Below are 17,093 nucleotides of genomic sequence, written 5' to 3'. Positions count from 1 at the left end.
TTGGGGATCACCTGGGTGGGGCAGAGTGTTAGACCCTGGAACTGAGCCTCTGCTTCTAGGGAAACTAAGAAGAGCCCCAAGGGAGAAAACAGTGGTGCAGGAGATGTCCCCACTGAAAAGGGGTCAATGGGACACTTAGTGGGTTGTCATTTTCCCCACAGGCCCTCATAGTGGTGGGGACCCCAAGGAGTACCTGTTTGCGCACATGACCTGGGCCTCCTGGCTCCCAGCAGCCCTTTCTCTCCCCCTGCTGGTCATGTGATTTAATTATTAACCCAGGAAAGACAGGGGCTCAATGGCCTATCAAAGGTCTACCAGCCGCACTTTGCAGGCCTGGGCTCTTCCCGGCCTGGTAAATTCTGAGCCTGCTGGGAATGTCAACGTTTCCCTGACCAGTGCTGCAGTGAGTACAGTGCCGTCTTCAGGGGGCCTCAGGGGTCATGAACCAGAACTGTGGAATTGGGGAGGGGGGCAGCCTGGGCCTGCGCTGTTACAGGTGGGCTGTTGGAGCCTACCCATGGCCGGACGCTGTGGGGAGTTCCAGGGGACCCTCACGGCTCAGGTCCCAAGCTGTAGGCACCGGCTTGTCTGGTTTTCTCACCCGTGACACTAAAAAAGCACAAAGAGCAAGCAGGCCACCCTGCACCCTGCAACTTGCCTCTGCCTTGTGACTGTGCTTAATATAGGTCAAATGAAAACAGCTCCCAAAATAGACCTTCTCTGAGAAGCAGCTGCGCCTGTGAAATGCTCCACGAAAGGGAAAAGGTGTGGGTGACCGGGGAGTGTGGTTCTCCTCAGGTGTTACATAAGCCGGACCTGAAAATTGGGGCCAAATATCTGTGGAGGAAAATTGAGTGTGCCCCTGCCCCCACCCTGCCCCCCACCCCCAAGCCCAAAGAGCAGCCCAACCCTTACAGACATCAGCAGGCTTGCAGGGAGCTCGTTCTGTCCTGGACCACAAGGTCACTCCTCAAAGCATCACTCCGGGGAGCTTGTCATGCACACCAGAGCAATCACATGACTCCCGCCAGAGCTGGCTGGAGGCCCCACACTGGGTGCAGGAGGGTTGGGGGGTGACTCCCCCGGGAGAGCTGGTGTGGGGTGGGGGTGGGTTTCATCTGCCCCAGGGGGTGGGTGGACAGAGGGGGACTGAGGAGGGCAGGACAAGCCTGTGTTTGTCAGTTCAAGGATAGAAGAAGGTTAAGCAAGAGGAGAACACCTGCTGCGTTGCCCCTCCCCCTGGGGTTGATGCCCCTTCCATCCCCCCCTGCCCTCCTGGGGAGCCACCTTTGTGGCCCAGCACTCTCTAATGGACTCTTCCTTTGCCTTTTCCATCTTTGCCTCAGCCAAGAGGAGGGGTTTCTATAATGAAAGAGCAGTGCTTCTGTTATTATTCATTTTCCAGTCACTGGGTGGTAATTTAGTGAGGGCTGCCTCTGAAAGGGGGCACCAGAGGATCAAGACTTCCCTGAAGAAGTGACTGGAAAAGAGACAGGAAGCTGAAAGGGGACTAGCTAGGCAGGGGAAAGAAGTAAGGGGTATTGAGGGAGTACCTGACACAGCAAACAAGACATGTGCAAAGGCCCAGAGGCATGAGGGCGAGCAAAGAAAGCACAACTATGGCAGGGAGTGGACGACAGTGAGAAAGGCCTGGTGAGAGCCGAGGCAGACAGAATAAACGGCTGCCTGAAGAGCCTTAGGAAGTATGGACTTCCTCCTGACTGAACTGGGACATGCTGCGGAGCGGCGGGAACGGGGCGAGGGGGCAGCTTCTCCAACATGGCGGCATGTTAGAGGTGCAGCCACCTCTGGTCCACTCCCTCAGATGCTCTGGAGGTGCCACCCCGCAGTGGATGCATTAACAAGCCCTCCCCGTGACTCTGATTCAGGCTGAAGTTTGAGAACCATAGAGCAGGAGGTGTGCCTGGGGATTTGTACTCCGTGAACAGAGGTTGTATCTCCAGAAAGTTTGGCTGAGAAGGGAAGAGAAAGGTGGGGGACGGGTAGGGGGCTGTGGGGGTGCAAGAGACTGTCTTGGGTCAGTTCCCTGGCAAGGAGAGGCAGAGATGAAGGTTAAGGGGCAGCGGTTCCCTGGGTTGTGCAGCCCGAGAAGCAGAGGTAGGTGCTGGATGCAGTGACCCAAAGGCCTGGGCCTGAGGTCTCCCCTCCGAGACGTGGAGCTAGGGTAGGCCTTCAGAGATGTTCCAGAATCAGGGCAAGGGGGTTTGAGCCTTTACCCCCTGTATTAACCGTACCTTTTTTATTTGCTGTATTTGCTATATCCAGTATTTTAACATCTTGCTGATCCCCGAGGGACTGCCCCTGGCAGACTAATTCCTAGAGATAGCAAATGAGTCCCCTGGGAGCATGACTTTCATAAGCAAACCAACCAATCCACAGTCCAGACCCTTATCCGCCATCTTGACAGGACTCTTAGAGGATTCTTACACTCAGGACCAGAACCCCCGGCCCTACTCACCTCAGGGTGGGGCATCGGACAACAAGGGACAGCCCTTATATCGTAGAGTCCATAAAATGATTCAAACTAGCCAATCTTTTTTTTTTTTTTTTAAGATTTTATTTATTTATTTGACAGAGAGATACAGCCAGAGAGGGAACACAAGCAGGGGCATTGGGGGAGGGAGAAGCAGACTCCCTGCTGAGCAGGGAGCTCAGTGTGGGGCTTGATCCCAAGACCTTGGGATCCTGACCTGAGCCAAAGACAAATGTTTAAAGACTGAGCCACCCAGGCGCCCCCAAATTAGCCAATCTTAAACCTGCTTACGCTGCCTTGCCTTTCCCATGGAAGCCCTCATAAAGGTGACTGCCCACACTTCCTCCCATTTTCCCCTTGTGCTCTCTGCCTCGTGTGACCCCCTGCGTGTGTGGCACGCCTTGCCTCCTGTTCCTAGGGATCTGGGAGGATAAACTTCTTCTTTGTGACAGTCATCTGTGTGTCAGTATGTCTGCTGAAAACAATTTCAGAGGACCCTTCAAATATCCCAACACCAAACAGTCATGGGGAGTGGGGCCAGGCAGCCCCCTCCACCAACTGCCAGAGGGGGCCTCTGCCAGCGGCCATATTTCCAGCAGCTGGGAGATTGGACATCTCAGTCCAGAGGGGGTATCTGAGTTATGCATTAGGGCATTCACTACTGAAAGAGATGTTTTATATGTGGAAGAAGCTTAAGAATGTTTAAGTGCTGGGCTGCCTGGATGGCTCAGCCAATTGAGCATTGCATTCTTGGGTTCTGCTGAGATTATGACCTCAGGGTCGTGAGATCGGCCCCAGCCGGGCTCCACACTGCAGAATTCTGCTTAAGTTTCTCTCCCACTCCCTCAGCCCCTCCCACTCTCTCTCTATCTCAAATAAATACATCTCTTAAAAAAAAAAATAAATACATCTCTTTAAAAAAAAAAAAAAAAGATGGCGCTGAGCTGGTGGCTACAGATTGAGGAGCCTGGGCTGGAAGGAGGGACACGAGGGTGGCAGAAAGCAAGCCATGCGCAGGACCGATGGGAAGAAGTGGCTGAGTGGGAGAGCCAGAAGGATGGGCTGAACAGCAGTGCGAGGGGAGAGAGTGCAGAAATGCAACAGTTTTGTGAATGCTGACTCACACATGTAAAGTACAATACAGACTTGGGGAGAAATGGCCCCCTGCACCCTATGGGCTGTTATACTGAGGTGACCGACTGACCTTGTTCAGTGAAAATACCTCTAACACAAAGTTGAGGATGTCAAGACCTGAGTTTTTGCTTTTATGTATTTGCTAAATTTGATAGAATGAATGTCATAAAAAGAAAAAAAAAAGAAACATTCTGGAAAAAATCATATGTAGGTTATGGCCTTAAGAAGATGAAATAAAAAGCCTGGATGAAAAAAGTCAAAATATTTACAAGGGTTGCTTTTGGGTGATGAGTGTTCATAGGGTTATGAATGGTTATTTCTGGGGGGTAAGCATTGTAGTTTTATTTTTATTTAAAGGTTTTATTTATTTATTTATTTATTTATTTGTCAGAGAGAGAAAGAGCACACAAGCAGGGGGAGCAGCAGGCAGAGGGAGAAGCAGACTCCCCGTTGAGCAGGGAGCCCAATGCCGGGCTCAATTCTAGGACTTCCGGATCACCATGGATGTGGGACTCGATCCCTCGACCCTGGGATCATGACCTGAGCTGAAGGCAGACACCTAATGACTGAGCCACCCAGGCATTCCAAGCGTTGTAGTTTTAGAAGACGGGACACTGTAGGAGACAATAAGCTGGATTTCAAAGTGGTCAGTGAAGGAAGAGGAGGTCAACATACTGCCTCTGCGAGAAGGCATGTAGAAGGCAGCGTGTCCTGAAGCCTGGGAAAGGGCCCTTAGCAGTCAGCTGTAATGCCCAGGTCTGCCGGGAGGTGGCGCTCCCAGGTCCTCCTCCAAGTCCATACTCTGCTTGCTTAAGCCATGCATTGGTCTGCCTTGTCTCATGACCATGACTCCAGGTTGGTGGGGGGGATGCGGGGGGGGTGGTGGTGGTGGTGGTGGTGGTGGTGGTGGTGGTGGTGGTGGTGGTGGTGGTGGGTGTGTGTGTGTGTGTGTGTGGTGGTGTCTGTTAGATAAGAGTTGTTTTCTTCTTTAAAAGGAATTTTGTAGCAAAAGAAGCTAAAAGAAATCATGTCATTTTACACATGAGATAAGTATAAGTGAGCTTGGGGTATCAGCTCACAGAAAGGACAGGTGGCTGTTTGTGGAGAATTCTTTTCGCTCTCCTCTCCGTTTTACACCATCTATTCGCCTCTCTCCAAACTATATTGAATAGCTTCTGGATTTATGATCTCAAGACATACATTCACTTTAGGACATTTTCAAAGAAAGAAGAGGATTAAGATGCACACAAAAACCAAACTATGCTTGTCCCCCAGAAATAACCACTCTATAAACATTAACCACCCAAAAGCAACCCCTGTAAATACTTTGACTTTTTTCACCTAGGCTTTTTACTTCATCTTCTTAAGGCCACAACCTATACAGCATTTTTGGAAGCTTTCTTTCTTTCTTTTTTTTTTTCTGACACTCACTCCATTAAATTTAGCGAATACATATAAAAGCAAAAACTATTTAAAAATAAATCATAATGTAATGTTACAACCCAGTATACCACTAAATAAAACTTATGTAAAGATAGGCATCAGTTTTTAGATATTGCTTTGGAACCTGCTTGTTTTGCTTAACTTTGTGTCATACTGTGGAAGTCTCCGTGCACCTTGGATCCATTCTTGTCCTGCGGTCTGTCCCAGAGGCTGACTGTGAAGCACCTTGCCCTCCTGATAAAAGAAAGCCCTGCAGGAAATAAGGGGATGGGAGGAAAGTGAGAGCAGGTATTTCTCTCAGGCAGCCTCTCTGTGGGGTCACCTTGAACTGCCTCTGGCTCCCTGTAAAAGGTTGCACATCCTGTCCACACAGTCTTTTCTGCAGAATCTTCCTTCTAGGTGCCTTTAATAGCATGGCATGAGGCAAGTGCCTCTGGCGCAAACATGTAAGGAGGCACTCACTGTGCCTTGCACAACCCTGAGGGTGAAGGTGTCCTCAAATCTGGCATCGTAAGTGCCTGAGTGAGCTTAGCCGTGTCCCCGCCCTCCGGACCCGAAGCCCCTGAGGTCTAGTGACACTTTGTTGTTACTAGCCCCTAGTTCCATCACTAACCCTCAGGTGTCCCTGTATCTTGCCCTTACCTTTGTAAGCACCCCTTTATTCATCCCTCCTTCATTTATCCCGATGTGCGTGTGTCATCAGTTTCCTCTTGGAACCCTGCTATTGCTGTGTGCATCTTTCTATAGCACTTGGTAATTTTTCAAAGAAGATTTTATTTATTTATTTGAGAGAAAGCACTAGCTGTGGGGAGCGCAGAGGGAAGGGGAGAAGCAGGCTCCCTGCTGAGCAGGGGACTCCACCTCCACCACCAATGCGGGCTCCATCCCAGGACCCTGAGATCATGACCTGAGCTGAAGGCAGATGCTTAACAGAATGAGCCACCCAGGCGTCCCACACTGAGTAATTTTTTTTACATTATTTCTAAAGGTTTATTTTCTATATGAAATAAAATCGTTAAAAAAAATCTCATCCCCTCTTCTATGGTTTCCAGACTACTGCTATTATAAATAATGTTGCAAGTGCATGGGCATTTCCTTAGGTAAACTCCTAGTAGAATTTCAGGGTTGAAGTGTATTTTTATGGCTTTTGATATATATAATGTATCAAAATGTACCTAGTTTCAAGTTGCATTCTTTGTGGCTTGTGAGCAGGAACACCTTTTCAGTCATGTGCTCATACTTCTTTTTCTAATTGAGCAATGATACTTTTTTCATATTAATTTATAATGCTTCTTTATGTATTGAGAATATTAATCTTTTGTCATTTGTTGGAAATACTTTGCGGTTTGTTGCTTGACTTTCACCTTGTTCATTGGCATTTAATAATTTTATGCTTGTGTATGGGCATTCAAAAATTTCACTTTTCTCTCTTAAGAGAAATCCATTTTGGGGAGCCTGGGTGGCTCAGTTGTTAAGCGTCTGCCTTTGGCCTACGTAATGATCCCAGGATCTTAGGATCAAGCCCCACTTCAGGCTCCCTGCTCCGCAGAAATCCTGCTTCTCCCTCTCCCGCTTCCCCTGCTTGTATTCCCTCTCTCGATGTCTCTCTCTTTGTCAAATAAATAAATAAATAAAATCTTAAAAAGAAAAAAAAGGAGACATTCATTTCTTGCTTTTGTTTTTTTCTTTGCTTTTAATCTTAGCAAAGTGTTTCCCTCCCCATTATTATAGAAATAATCTGTTTTATTTTTCTCATTATTTTATAGTTTCATATTTTATGCTATACTATTTGAACTGTCTGGAATTAATGTTTTCCTGATTAGTCAGTTGTCCTAGCTTCTGTACTTACTTAATTTTTTCTCAATTTTATCATATATTAAATACCCACTCATTCTTAGGTTTGCTTCTAGACTTTCAATTCTGTCTTATTGAGCTATTTATCCTTGTGACAGAACCATAATGTTTTAATTATTATAGCTTTCCAGGAAAAAACAGACATGCTTTTCTCCCCTCCATACCCCATTAACTTTCTTTTGCAAAAAAATTTCTTGACAATTCTGCTATATTAAGTTTTCCAAAAGAAATTTAGACTTATTTTCTTTCTTTTTTTTTCTTTCTTTCTAAAAAGATTTTATTTCTTTATTTGACAGACAGAGATCACAGGTAGGCAGAGAGGCAGGCAGTGGGTAGGTGGGGGGGAAGCAGGTTCCCTGCTGAGCAGGACCCTGGGATCATGACCTGAGCCGAAGGCAGAGGTTTTAACCCACTGAGTCACCCAGGTGCCCCTAAACTTATTTTCTAAACATGCACTAAAAACACAAATTTTGTTGGAATTACTTTGTATCTATAAATCCATTTAAAAATAACTGATATTTTTAAAATATTAAACTACTTTAACTAGATTACATAAGTACCTCTCCTTTGATTCAGTTTTCTTTAAAAAAACACTAAACTTCTTTTATATTAAATTTTTATAATTCTACTCATATATGTTTTGATTTAATGTAGGTCTTAATTTAATATATTTTTTCTTTTTAAATTTTTATTTAAAGTCTATCTAGTTAGGGCGCCTGGGTGGCTCAGTGGGTTAGGCCGCTGCCTTCGGCTCAGGTCGTGATCTCAGGGTCCTGGGATCGAGTCCCGCGTCGGGCTCTCTGCTCAGCAGGGAGCCCGCTTCCCTCTCTCTCTCTCTCTCTGCCTGCCTCTCCGACTACTTGTGATTTCTCTCTGTCAAATGAATAAATAAAATCTTAAAAAAAAATAAATAAAGTCTATCTAGTTAACATACAGTGCAATATTGGTTTCAGGAGTAGAATCTAATGATTCATCACTTACATACAACACCCAGTGCTCATCACAAGTGCCTTCCTTAATACCATCCCCCACCCAGCCCATCCCCCACCCACCTCCCTCCATCAGCCCCTCAGTTTGTTCTCTATCATTAAGAGTCTCTTATGGTTTGTTCTCTCTCTGTTCCCCCTCCCCATATGTTCATCTGTTTTGTTTCCTAAGTTCCACATATGAGTGAAATCATTTGGTATTTGTCTATCTCTGACTGATTTATTTCACTTAGTCTAATATCCTCTAGTTCCATCTATGTCATTGCAAATGGCAAGATTTCATTCTTTTTGATGGCTGAGTAATATTCCATTATGTATTTATATATTTACACAAACATATAAATAAATATAAATATAATAAAAAAATACAAATATATATATATATATATATATATATATATATATATATATATATATCACTTCTTTATCCATTCATCAGTTGATGGACATTTGGGAGCTTTCCATAATTTGGTTATTGTTGATAATGCTGCTAGAAACACCAGGGTGCCTGCACCCCTTTAAATCTGTATTTTTGTATCCTTCGGGTAAATACCTAGCAATGCAATTGCTGGATCATGGGGTAGTTCTATTTATAACTTCTTGAGGAGTCTCCATACTCTTTTCCAGGGTGGCTATACCAGCTTACATTCCCACCAACAATGCACAAGCGTTCCCCTTTCTCTACATCCTCGCCAATACCTGGTGTTTCTTGTGTTGTTAATTTTAACCATTCTGACAGGTGGGAGGTGATATCTCATCATGGTTTTGATTTGCATTTCCCTGATGACGAGTGTGTGATGTTGAGCATCTTTTCATGTATCTGTTAGCCATCTGGAAGCCTTCTTTGGAAAAATGTCTATTTAATGCCATCTGCCCATTTTTTAAGTGGATTATTTGTTTTTGGGGTGTTGAGTTTGGTAAGTTCTTACAGATTTTGGATATTAACCCTTTATCAGATATGTCATTTACAAATATCTTCTCCCAGTCCATAGGCTGCCTTTTAGTTTTGTTGATTGTTTCCTTCGGTGTGTAGAAGTTTTTGTTTCTTTTTTAAGATTTTATTTAAAATCTTAGAATTTTAAATCTTAATTAAGAGAGAGAAAGTGAGCACACAAGCAGGCAGAGTGGCAGGCAGAGGAAGAGGGAGAAGCAGGCTCCCCAGCGAGTGGGAAGCCCAATGCAGGACTTGATCCCAGGACTCTGGGATCTTGACCTGAGCCGAAGGCAGATGCTTAAGCTTTTTATCTTGATGAAATCCCAATAGTTCACTTTTATTTTTGTTTCCCTTGCCTCCTGCAACATGTCTAGTAAGAGGCTGCTACAGCCAAGGTCAAAGAGGTTGTTGCCTGTGTGTTCCTCTAGACTTTTTATGGTTTCAGGTCTCACATTTATGTCTTTCCTCCATTTTGAATTTATTTTGGTGTTTGGTGTAAGGAAATGGTGCAGTTTCATTCTTCTGCATGTTGTTGTCCAATTTCCCCAACACCATTTGTTGAAGAGACTGTCTTATTCCCATTGGATATCCTTTCCTGCTTTGTTGAAGATTAGTTGACCATAGTTGTAGGTCCATTTCTGGGTTTTCAGTTCTGTTCCATTGATCTATGTGTCCATTTTTGTGCAAGGCCCATGCTGTCTTGATGATTATAGCTTTGTAATACAGTCTAAAGTCTGGAATCGTGATGCCTCCACCTTTACTTTTTTTTTCAAGATTTCTTTGGCTATCTGGAGTCTTCTGTGGTTCCATACAAATTTTAGGATTATTGGTTCTAGTTCTGTAAATAATGCTGGTTGTATTTTGATAGGGATTACATTAAATGTGTATATTGTTTTGGGTAGTATGGACATTTTAACAAAATTTGTTAAAATATCCAATCCATGAGCATGGAATGTTTTTCCATTTTTTTTGCATCTTTTCAATTTCTTTCATAAGTATTCTATAGTTTTCAGAGTACAGATCTTTTACCTCTTTGGTTAAGTTTATTCCTACGTGCCTTATGGTTTTTGGTATAATTGTAGATGGCATTAATTCCTTGATTTCTTTTCCAGTTGCTTCATTATTAGTGTATAGAAATACAACAGATTTCTGTGTGTTGATTTTCTATTCTGCAACTATGCTAAATTCATGTATTCTAGCACTTTTTGCTGGAATCTTTTGGATTTTCTACATAGAGTATCATGTTGTCTGCAAATAGTGAAAGTTTGACTTCTCCCTTTTTTATTTGTATGTATTTTCTTTCTTTTTGTTGTCTGATTGCTTAGGCTAAGACTTCCAGTACTATGTTAAATAGTAATGGTGATAGTGGACATCCCTGTGTTGTTCCTGACCCAGAGGAAAAGCTCTCAGTTTTTCCCAATTGAGAATTATATTAGGGGTGGGTCTTTTATAAATGGCCTTTATGATGCTGAGTTATGTTCTATCCCAACTTTTTTGAGGGTTTTTTTTTTAATCAAAAATGAATGCTAATTTTGTAAAATGCTTTTTCTGTATCTATTGAGAGGATCAAATGAACACCACTTGTTTGTGCTCAATGATTCCTTTAATGTACTGTTGAATCCGATTTGCCAGTATCTTGTTGAGAATCTTTGCATCCATGTTCATCAGAGATATTGGCCTGCAATTCTCCTTTTTAGGGGGGTTTTTGTCTGGTTTTGGAATCAAGGTAATGCTGGCTTTGTAGAACAAGTTTGGAGTTTCTCTTTCATTTCTATTTTTTGGAACAATTTGAGAAGAATAGGTATTAATTCTCCTTTAAATATCTGATAGAATTCTCAGATGGACATTTGTTTGTCGGGAGATTTTTGATTACTGATTCATTTTCTTGACTGGTTATAGGTCTGTTCAAATTTTCTATTTCTTCCTGTTTCAGCTTTGGGTTTGTATGTTTCTAGGAATGTGTCTTTTTTTTCCAGATTGCCTCATTTGTTGGCATATAATTTTTCATAATACTCTCTTATAATTGTTTGTATTCCTGTGGTGTTGGTTATTTTTATATGATTAGAAAGAGCTTCCTGCTGAAGATTGACTTGGAAATAATTATAGTTTTTATAGTTGTGGGTTTTTAATTTTTAAACAATTATTTATTTAACTCCTGGTTTAAAAATATATACATATCATTAAATGTACCATTTTAACCATTTTGAGATATACAGACCTGTGACATGAGATGCATTCCCACTGTTGTGCAGCCATCACATCTACTTCAGAACATGTTTCTTCTTGTAAAACTGAAAGTCCATACCACTAAACACTGTCTAGTCTTCCCTCCCCTCAGCCCCTGGCAACCACCATTCTACTTTCTGTCTCAATGAATTTGAATACTTGTTCTGAGTACGTCCTATCAGGGGAATCATAAAAGTATGTATCTTTTTGTTACTGGTTTATTTCACTTTGCAGAATGTCTTCAGAGTTCATTCATTTTATAGCAGGTGTCTGAATTTCCTTCCTTTTAAAGGCTGAATAATATCCCATCATAGATATATAACATATCATATGTATTTTTTTCTATCCTTTCCCCTGTTGATGGACACTTGGGTTGCTTCCTCTTTGGGGCTGTTGTGAATAATGCTGTTGTTGAACATGGGTGTGCAACTATCTCTTCAGGGTCCTGCTTTCAAGTCTTTTGGGTATTGTTGGTTTGCAACGTCCTCTGAAGCTTTCTGGGTATAATCTGAAACCAGCTCTAATATAGGGAGGGCAAGGAGAGACCCAAGAAAGAGGCAGACTGCTCTAGATACTCTAGGTTGGTAGGTGGCAGGTTTGATAAGCAAGGGACCTTACTTATGAGGCGATCTTGGGCAGCTGCAAGTGAATGCCTGCCAGAATTTTTAAATGTTTGTATAGAGGACTTCACTGGGTTTAGTCATGTACCCAATCCAGATAATCTCAACACCACATGTCTATCTTGTGGCTGTATCCTTGGAGTAGTTTCTGGCAGCAGAGAAGGCAAGTGGAATACACATTCCAAAGACGGGGAGAGGGGTGAGACTCTCCAATTTCCCTGGTCCAGTTTACAGGTCAACATGACTTCTCTCTCTCTCACTCTCTTTTAACATATGGTGTTATGCCAGTTTCAGGTGTACAACACAATGATTCAGCAATTCCATACATCACCTGGTGCTCATCATGGCAAGTGCCCTCCTTAATCTCCATCACTTACTTAACCCAACCCACCACCCAGTCATGTCTTCGAGGAAGTCACTACCTTCCTCGAACAGATATAGACCCAGAAGTGGAATTGTTGGATCATATGGTAGTTCTATTTTTAATTTTTTGAAGACCCTCCATACTGTTTCCCATAATGGCTACACCACTTTGCATTCCCACCAGCAGTGCACAGGGGTTCCAATTTATCCACATCCTCACCAACTTGCTACTTTCTGGTTTTTTGGTAGTATCCCACTAATGGGTATGAGATGGTATCTCACTGTAGTTTTGATCTGCATGCTTCTAATGAACTAGTGATGTTGAACATCTTTTCATGGGCTTATTGACTACTTATATATCTGGAGAAATGTCTATTCAAGTTTTTGCCCATTTTTTAATTGGGTTGTTTGTTTTTGTTGTTGTTGAGTCTTGGGAGTTCTTTACATTTTCTGGATACTAATCCTTTATCATATAAGTGATTTACAAATAATTTCTCCCATTTCGTGAGTGCTTTCTAGTCTGTTGATAGTTTCCTTTGATGCACAAAAGCTTTTTATAAGAGATTTTACTTATTTATTTGACACAGAAATAGAAAGAGAGAGAAAGCACAAGAGAGGGGCGGGTCAGAGGAAGAACCAGATTCCCTCGACCCTGGGATCTTGACCTGAGCCAAAGGCAGATGTTTAACCGACTGGGCCACCCAGGTGCCCCAAGTTTTTAATTTCTTTTTTTTTTTTAAGATTTTATTTAATTATTTGACAGACAGAGATCACAAGTAGGCAGAGAGGCAGGCAGAGAGAGAGGGAGAAGGAGGCTCCCTGCCAAGCAGTGGGCCCGATGCAGGGCTCGATCCCAGGGCCTTGAGACCAGGGCCCAAGCTCAAGGCAGAGGCTTCAACCCCCTGAGCCACTCAGGTGTCCCCCAAGTTTTTAATTTCTAAGAAGTCATTTTAGCAATATTAAGTCTTCTAATCCATGAACAAACGATATAATTCCCTTAAGAATAGACACTGGGGGCACCTGGGTGGCTAACTGGGTTAAGCAACTGCCTTCGGCTCAGGTCATGATCCCAGGGTCCTGGGATCAAGCCCCGAATCAGGCTCCCTGCTCTGTGGGTAGCCTGCTTCTCCCTCTTCCACTCCCCTCTCTCGCCTTGTCTCTCTCTGTCAAATGAATAAACAAAATCTTAAAAAAAAAAAAAAAGAATAGACACTGGACATTTTCAAATAGTTTTTTGAAGTTGAGATGATAATTTTTAAAGAGATAATTCCATTAATAGATGTATTAATATTCAATCATCCCACATTTCCAGGATAAAGCCAACCCAATTATGGTCAACTCTTCTTTGTTTTGCTAGATCTGGCTTGCTAGTATGCTTGGCAGTTTTGCTTTTCTAGTCCTAAGAAAGATTGGCAATTACTCTCTTTTGGACTTTGTTAGGTTTTACTGTCACACTTGTGCTGATTTTGTAAAATGTACTGGGAAACTTCCTATACATTTCCCTAATGCTGAACATTTTTTTTTCTTGACTTGGGAAATATCTATAGTCATTAAGTTTTCATAGCAGGTACAAATTTTACACAGGTTCAGAGATACAGATATGTAACTTGTCATGTCTCAAGACAGATACTTAGTTGAAGACACTCCATTTCTGCTGATGGGAGAATATTTACTCATGAATTTTAGACACTTTGTTTTATGGGTTGTTTTCTTTAAGATTTACTTATTTATTTGATAGAAAGAAAGAGAGAGCATGCGCAAGCGGGAGGAGCAGAGGGAAAGGGAGAATCTCAATCAGACTCTGCACTGAGCACAGGGCGTGACTCAGGCTCAATCTCACAACCCTGAAATCATGCCCTGAGTAGAAACCAAGAGTCAGACACTCAACCAACTGCCCCACTCAAGCGCCTCATTTTTAACCACTTTGTATTGAAACATGTTAATTTAGAGTATAAACTGAAATCCACCCCCCCCCCCTTCTTCTCCCTTCCTCATGGTGATCTGATTCTAGGACGCTTACTTCTCTTTCTAGCATGAGATGAGTTATCTGGTGCTGGTTGCCCTCCTGTCTTTGGTTCCTGTTGCTGTGGGCAAGCACCTACTGCACGTGGACCCTGCTCAGGTCCAGCATCTGCTTGACCGTGAGCCCACCAATGCTGCGTCCCCCTTGTCCTGACACCACTCTCCAGGTTTCTTTACCTGCTCACTCATTACATCCATGAGTCCCCTAGGGCTTGTCTGTGTTCCCTCAACTGTCCAGGGTTTAAGGAACAAGTCCCCACCTGCCGTCAGCCTAGATGGCGCTCTCAACCATTCTGAGTTTACTACGTTTGTTCCATGTCCTCCAAAGCTTGCTGAGCCATGGAAAGCCAACCTGTAGGCCTCTTGCTCTTGTACTTTCAGGGTTTCTCTTAGCCTGGCCCTCCCTTTCAAATGGGAGAAAGCCAGGGTGCTGGGCACTGGGTGTCTATGAACATCACCTTCAAATCTCTGGGGATAAGTGTCCTTTTGTGAACCCAAACTTTGTGCCCTCCATGATTTTGTCTATAGCCACTGGTTTGTAAAGTTTCTTTTTAATACAAAACAAAATAAAATAACTTCTTTCTCAAAAATCTGGCTCTTGAAAATCAAGTATTTTTGTCATTCAGGCTCTGTCTCTCCAATATGGCAAAACGTGCCTTGAAACTCAAAACTGAGAGACTGCTTTCTTGTTGCATCCTCCCTACCCTGTCCGTAAAGCGATGAATGTCTTTGATCTAAGGATGAATGATGAGCTCCGGGAAAGTAGGAGAAACCAGGAGTTACTTTCAATTTAAAAAACAAAACAAAACAAACAAACAAAAACCAATCAATTGATGTTAAATAAAATATCCTGGTATTTTAGAAACCGTTTTCTCATAAAATCACCTGGGTCTAATATGTGTCCAGAATGTAATTCTTTGATAATATTTTCAATTTTCCATTATTATTTGTTTCCTTGCATTTTTTATTTTTTTGTAAATTTGAATGTCTTTGTATATTCTGAAAAGTGATCAGTTTTATCAGTGCTTTCAAGTTGATTAGCATAGTGTTATTATACATGTTCTCATAATTTAAAATACTTCAATATCCATGATTATGTCCCTTTCTTTCCTTTCCTTTTTTTTTTTCTTTTTAGAGAGGGATGAGGAAAAGTGAGAGTGTGCCTGTGGGGTGGGTAAGGGGCAGAGGAAGAGGAAGAGAGAGAATCTTTGTTTTTTTTAAAGATTTTATTTTATTTATTTGACAGAGATCACAAGTAAGCAGAGAGGCAGGCAGAGGACAGAGAGAGAGGTGGAAGCAGGCTCCCCGCTGAGCAGAGAGCCCAATGCGGGGCTCGATCCCAGGACCCTGAGACCATGACCTGAGCCGAAGGGAGAGGCCTTAACCCACTGAGCCACCCAGGCGCCCCGAGAGAGAATCTTAAGCAGGCTCCATGCCCAGCAAAGAGTTGGACATGAAGCTCAATCTAATGACCTTGAGATCATGACCTGAGCCAAAATCAAGAGCTAGAAACTTAATCAACTGAGTCACTCAGGTGCCCCTACCTTTCCTTACATTATTGGTCATTTCTCTTTGACCTGTATCTGTCACGGTTCAGTTGCAGAAATACAGTCCTTCTAACTGGGGTAAGCAGAAAGGAAACCATGTCAGTGTGGAAAATAACTTACAGAATCACTGGGGAGACTGAAGAAGCAGGCTTAAGGTTGAACTCTCAAGGGTGACTTCCAAAGACACAGGCGCATCTTAGGGAATCCCTACTATATACCCCATTTCCCTGCATGCCATATTTAAGCACTTTGTAAGAATCATCTCAGTAACATCTTACAAAACCCCACAATGAAGGACAAAAACAAAACATGGAGTCCCGGTCTCCATAGCCACAAATGGGCCAAAAGCCAGGGAGCCAAGACCTGACATTACCTTCCAACTGCGAGGTTACTATGGGTCAAGACAGAGTTGGGATGGGCTACCCAGAGGATGGGCTACCCACTCTGGGTCGCCCCTGCAGGCAAGTACCCAAGACCTGAAAAGTCAGGAACAGCCAGTATCTAATAACCAGAATTCTGGACTAATCTGATCATGAGATCGAATTATTTTCTTGGTAGGAGATCCTTGATTTCATTCTGCCCTAGAAAGATGTTATCTGGTCCCAGGATATGGTCAACTGATGCTGTGCCTGGAGTGAGAAGTGAAGGGAGAATTTGTTAGGGCAGGATGCAACCAGGGAGGAGAAAAAGGAAGCATTTGTCAGTGGCCCTGAATCCTTTCTCCCATCTCCACCTCCCCCCCAAGTAGTTCGGAGGGTGAACAGTGGATTCCTAACCTAGAAGCCTGGCAGAGTCCCCATCATCTTCATACGGAGACCTGGGAATGGATGGCTTGGCTTGGATCCTCCATCCAAGCCACACACAAAAGATTTACCATGCCTCACTAGCTGCTAGACACTGGGGCTACCAGGTGTGTGTGGTGCTGGCTTCCCCCACTCCAGGCCTGTCTAGAAATGCATCCTTAGCCTTACAGCACTGACGCATTTCAAAATTGTAGCCTCTTGAGTAACAGAGTCAAATTTCCTTGCTTTCATTCTTAAAATGAACTCCTCATCTCTCAAGCTGTCCTTACCCCACATTGTGCATCAGTCCACCAGGTTTTTTAAGGAAACAAACAAGTTCATGTTTATGCTATCATGCCCTCTTCCTCCCAGCCTTCACCTGTCCAGATTGCTAAAGAAAGGTAATTTCTTCGGCCTGTCTTCATTTTCTTTTATTTTATTTCATTTCATTTTTTTAAAGATTTTATTTACTTGAGAGAGAGAGGGCAAGCAAGCACCAGCAGGTGAGGAGTAGAGAGAGAGGGAGAAATAGAGTCCCTGCTGAGCAGGGAGCTGGATGTGGGATTTGATCCTAGGACTCCAGAATCATGAGCTGAGCTGAAGGCAGGCACTTAACTGACTGAGCCCTCCAGGCACCCCCATTTGCTTTTTTAAAAGATATTTATTTATTTATTTATTTGAGAGGGAG

The 17,093-nt window shown here is 43.1% G+C and overlaps 1 protein-coding gene across 2 annotated transcripts in view; it reads left to right on the top strand.

Annotated features, from left to right (window-relative positions):
- The first annotated feature begins 281 nt into the window (after positions 1-281).
- The window catches only part of PEBP4 (phosphatidylethanolamine binding protein 4), a 236,366-nt gene continuing 219,554 nt past the window's right edge, over positions 282-17,093 (top strand). The window contains exon 1 of one of the 2 annotated variants that reach the window (XM_059371677.1): positions 282-403. In XM_059371677.1, the coding sequence (XP_059227660.1) occupies positions 296-403 (108 nt within the window). In that variant the 5' untranslated portion in view covers positions 282-295. The remainder of the gene's footprint in view (positions 404-17,093) is intronic. The other variant, XM_059371685.1, reaches the window with a different exon arrangement.

The sequence above is a fragment of the Mustela nigripes genome, chromosome 1 (genome assembly GCF_022355385.1).
Source record: "Mustela nigripes isolate SB6536 chromosome 1, MUSNIG.SB6536, whole genome shotgun sequence".
Classification (NCBI taxonomy): Eukaryota; Metazoa; Chordata; class Mammalia; order Carnivora; family Mustelidae; genus Mustela; species Mustela nigripes.
Note: the sequence above shows the minus strand (reverse complement) of the source record. Positions and strands in the feature narration are given on the sequence as shown.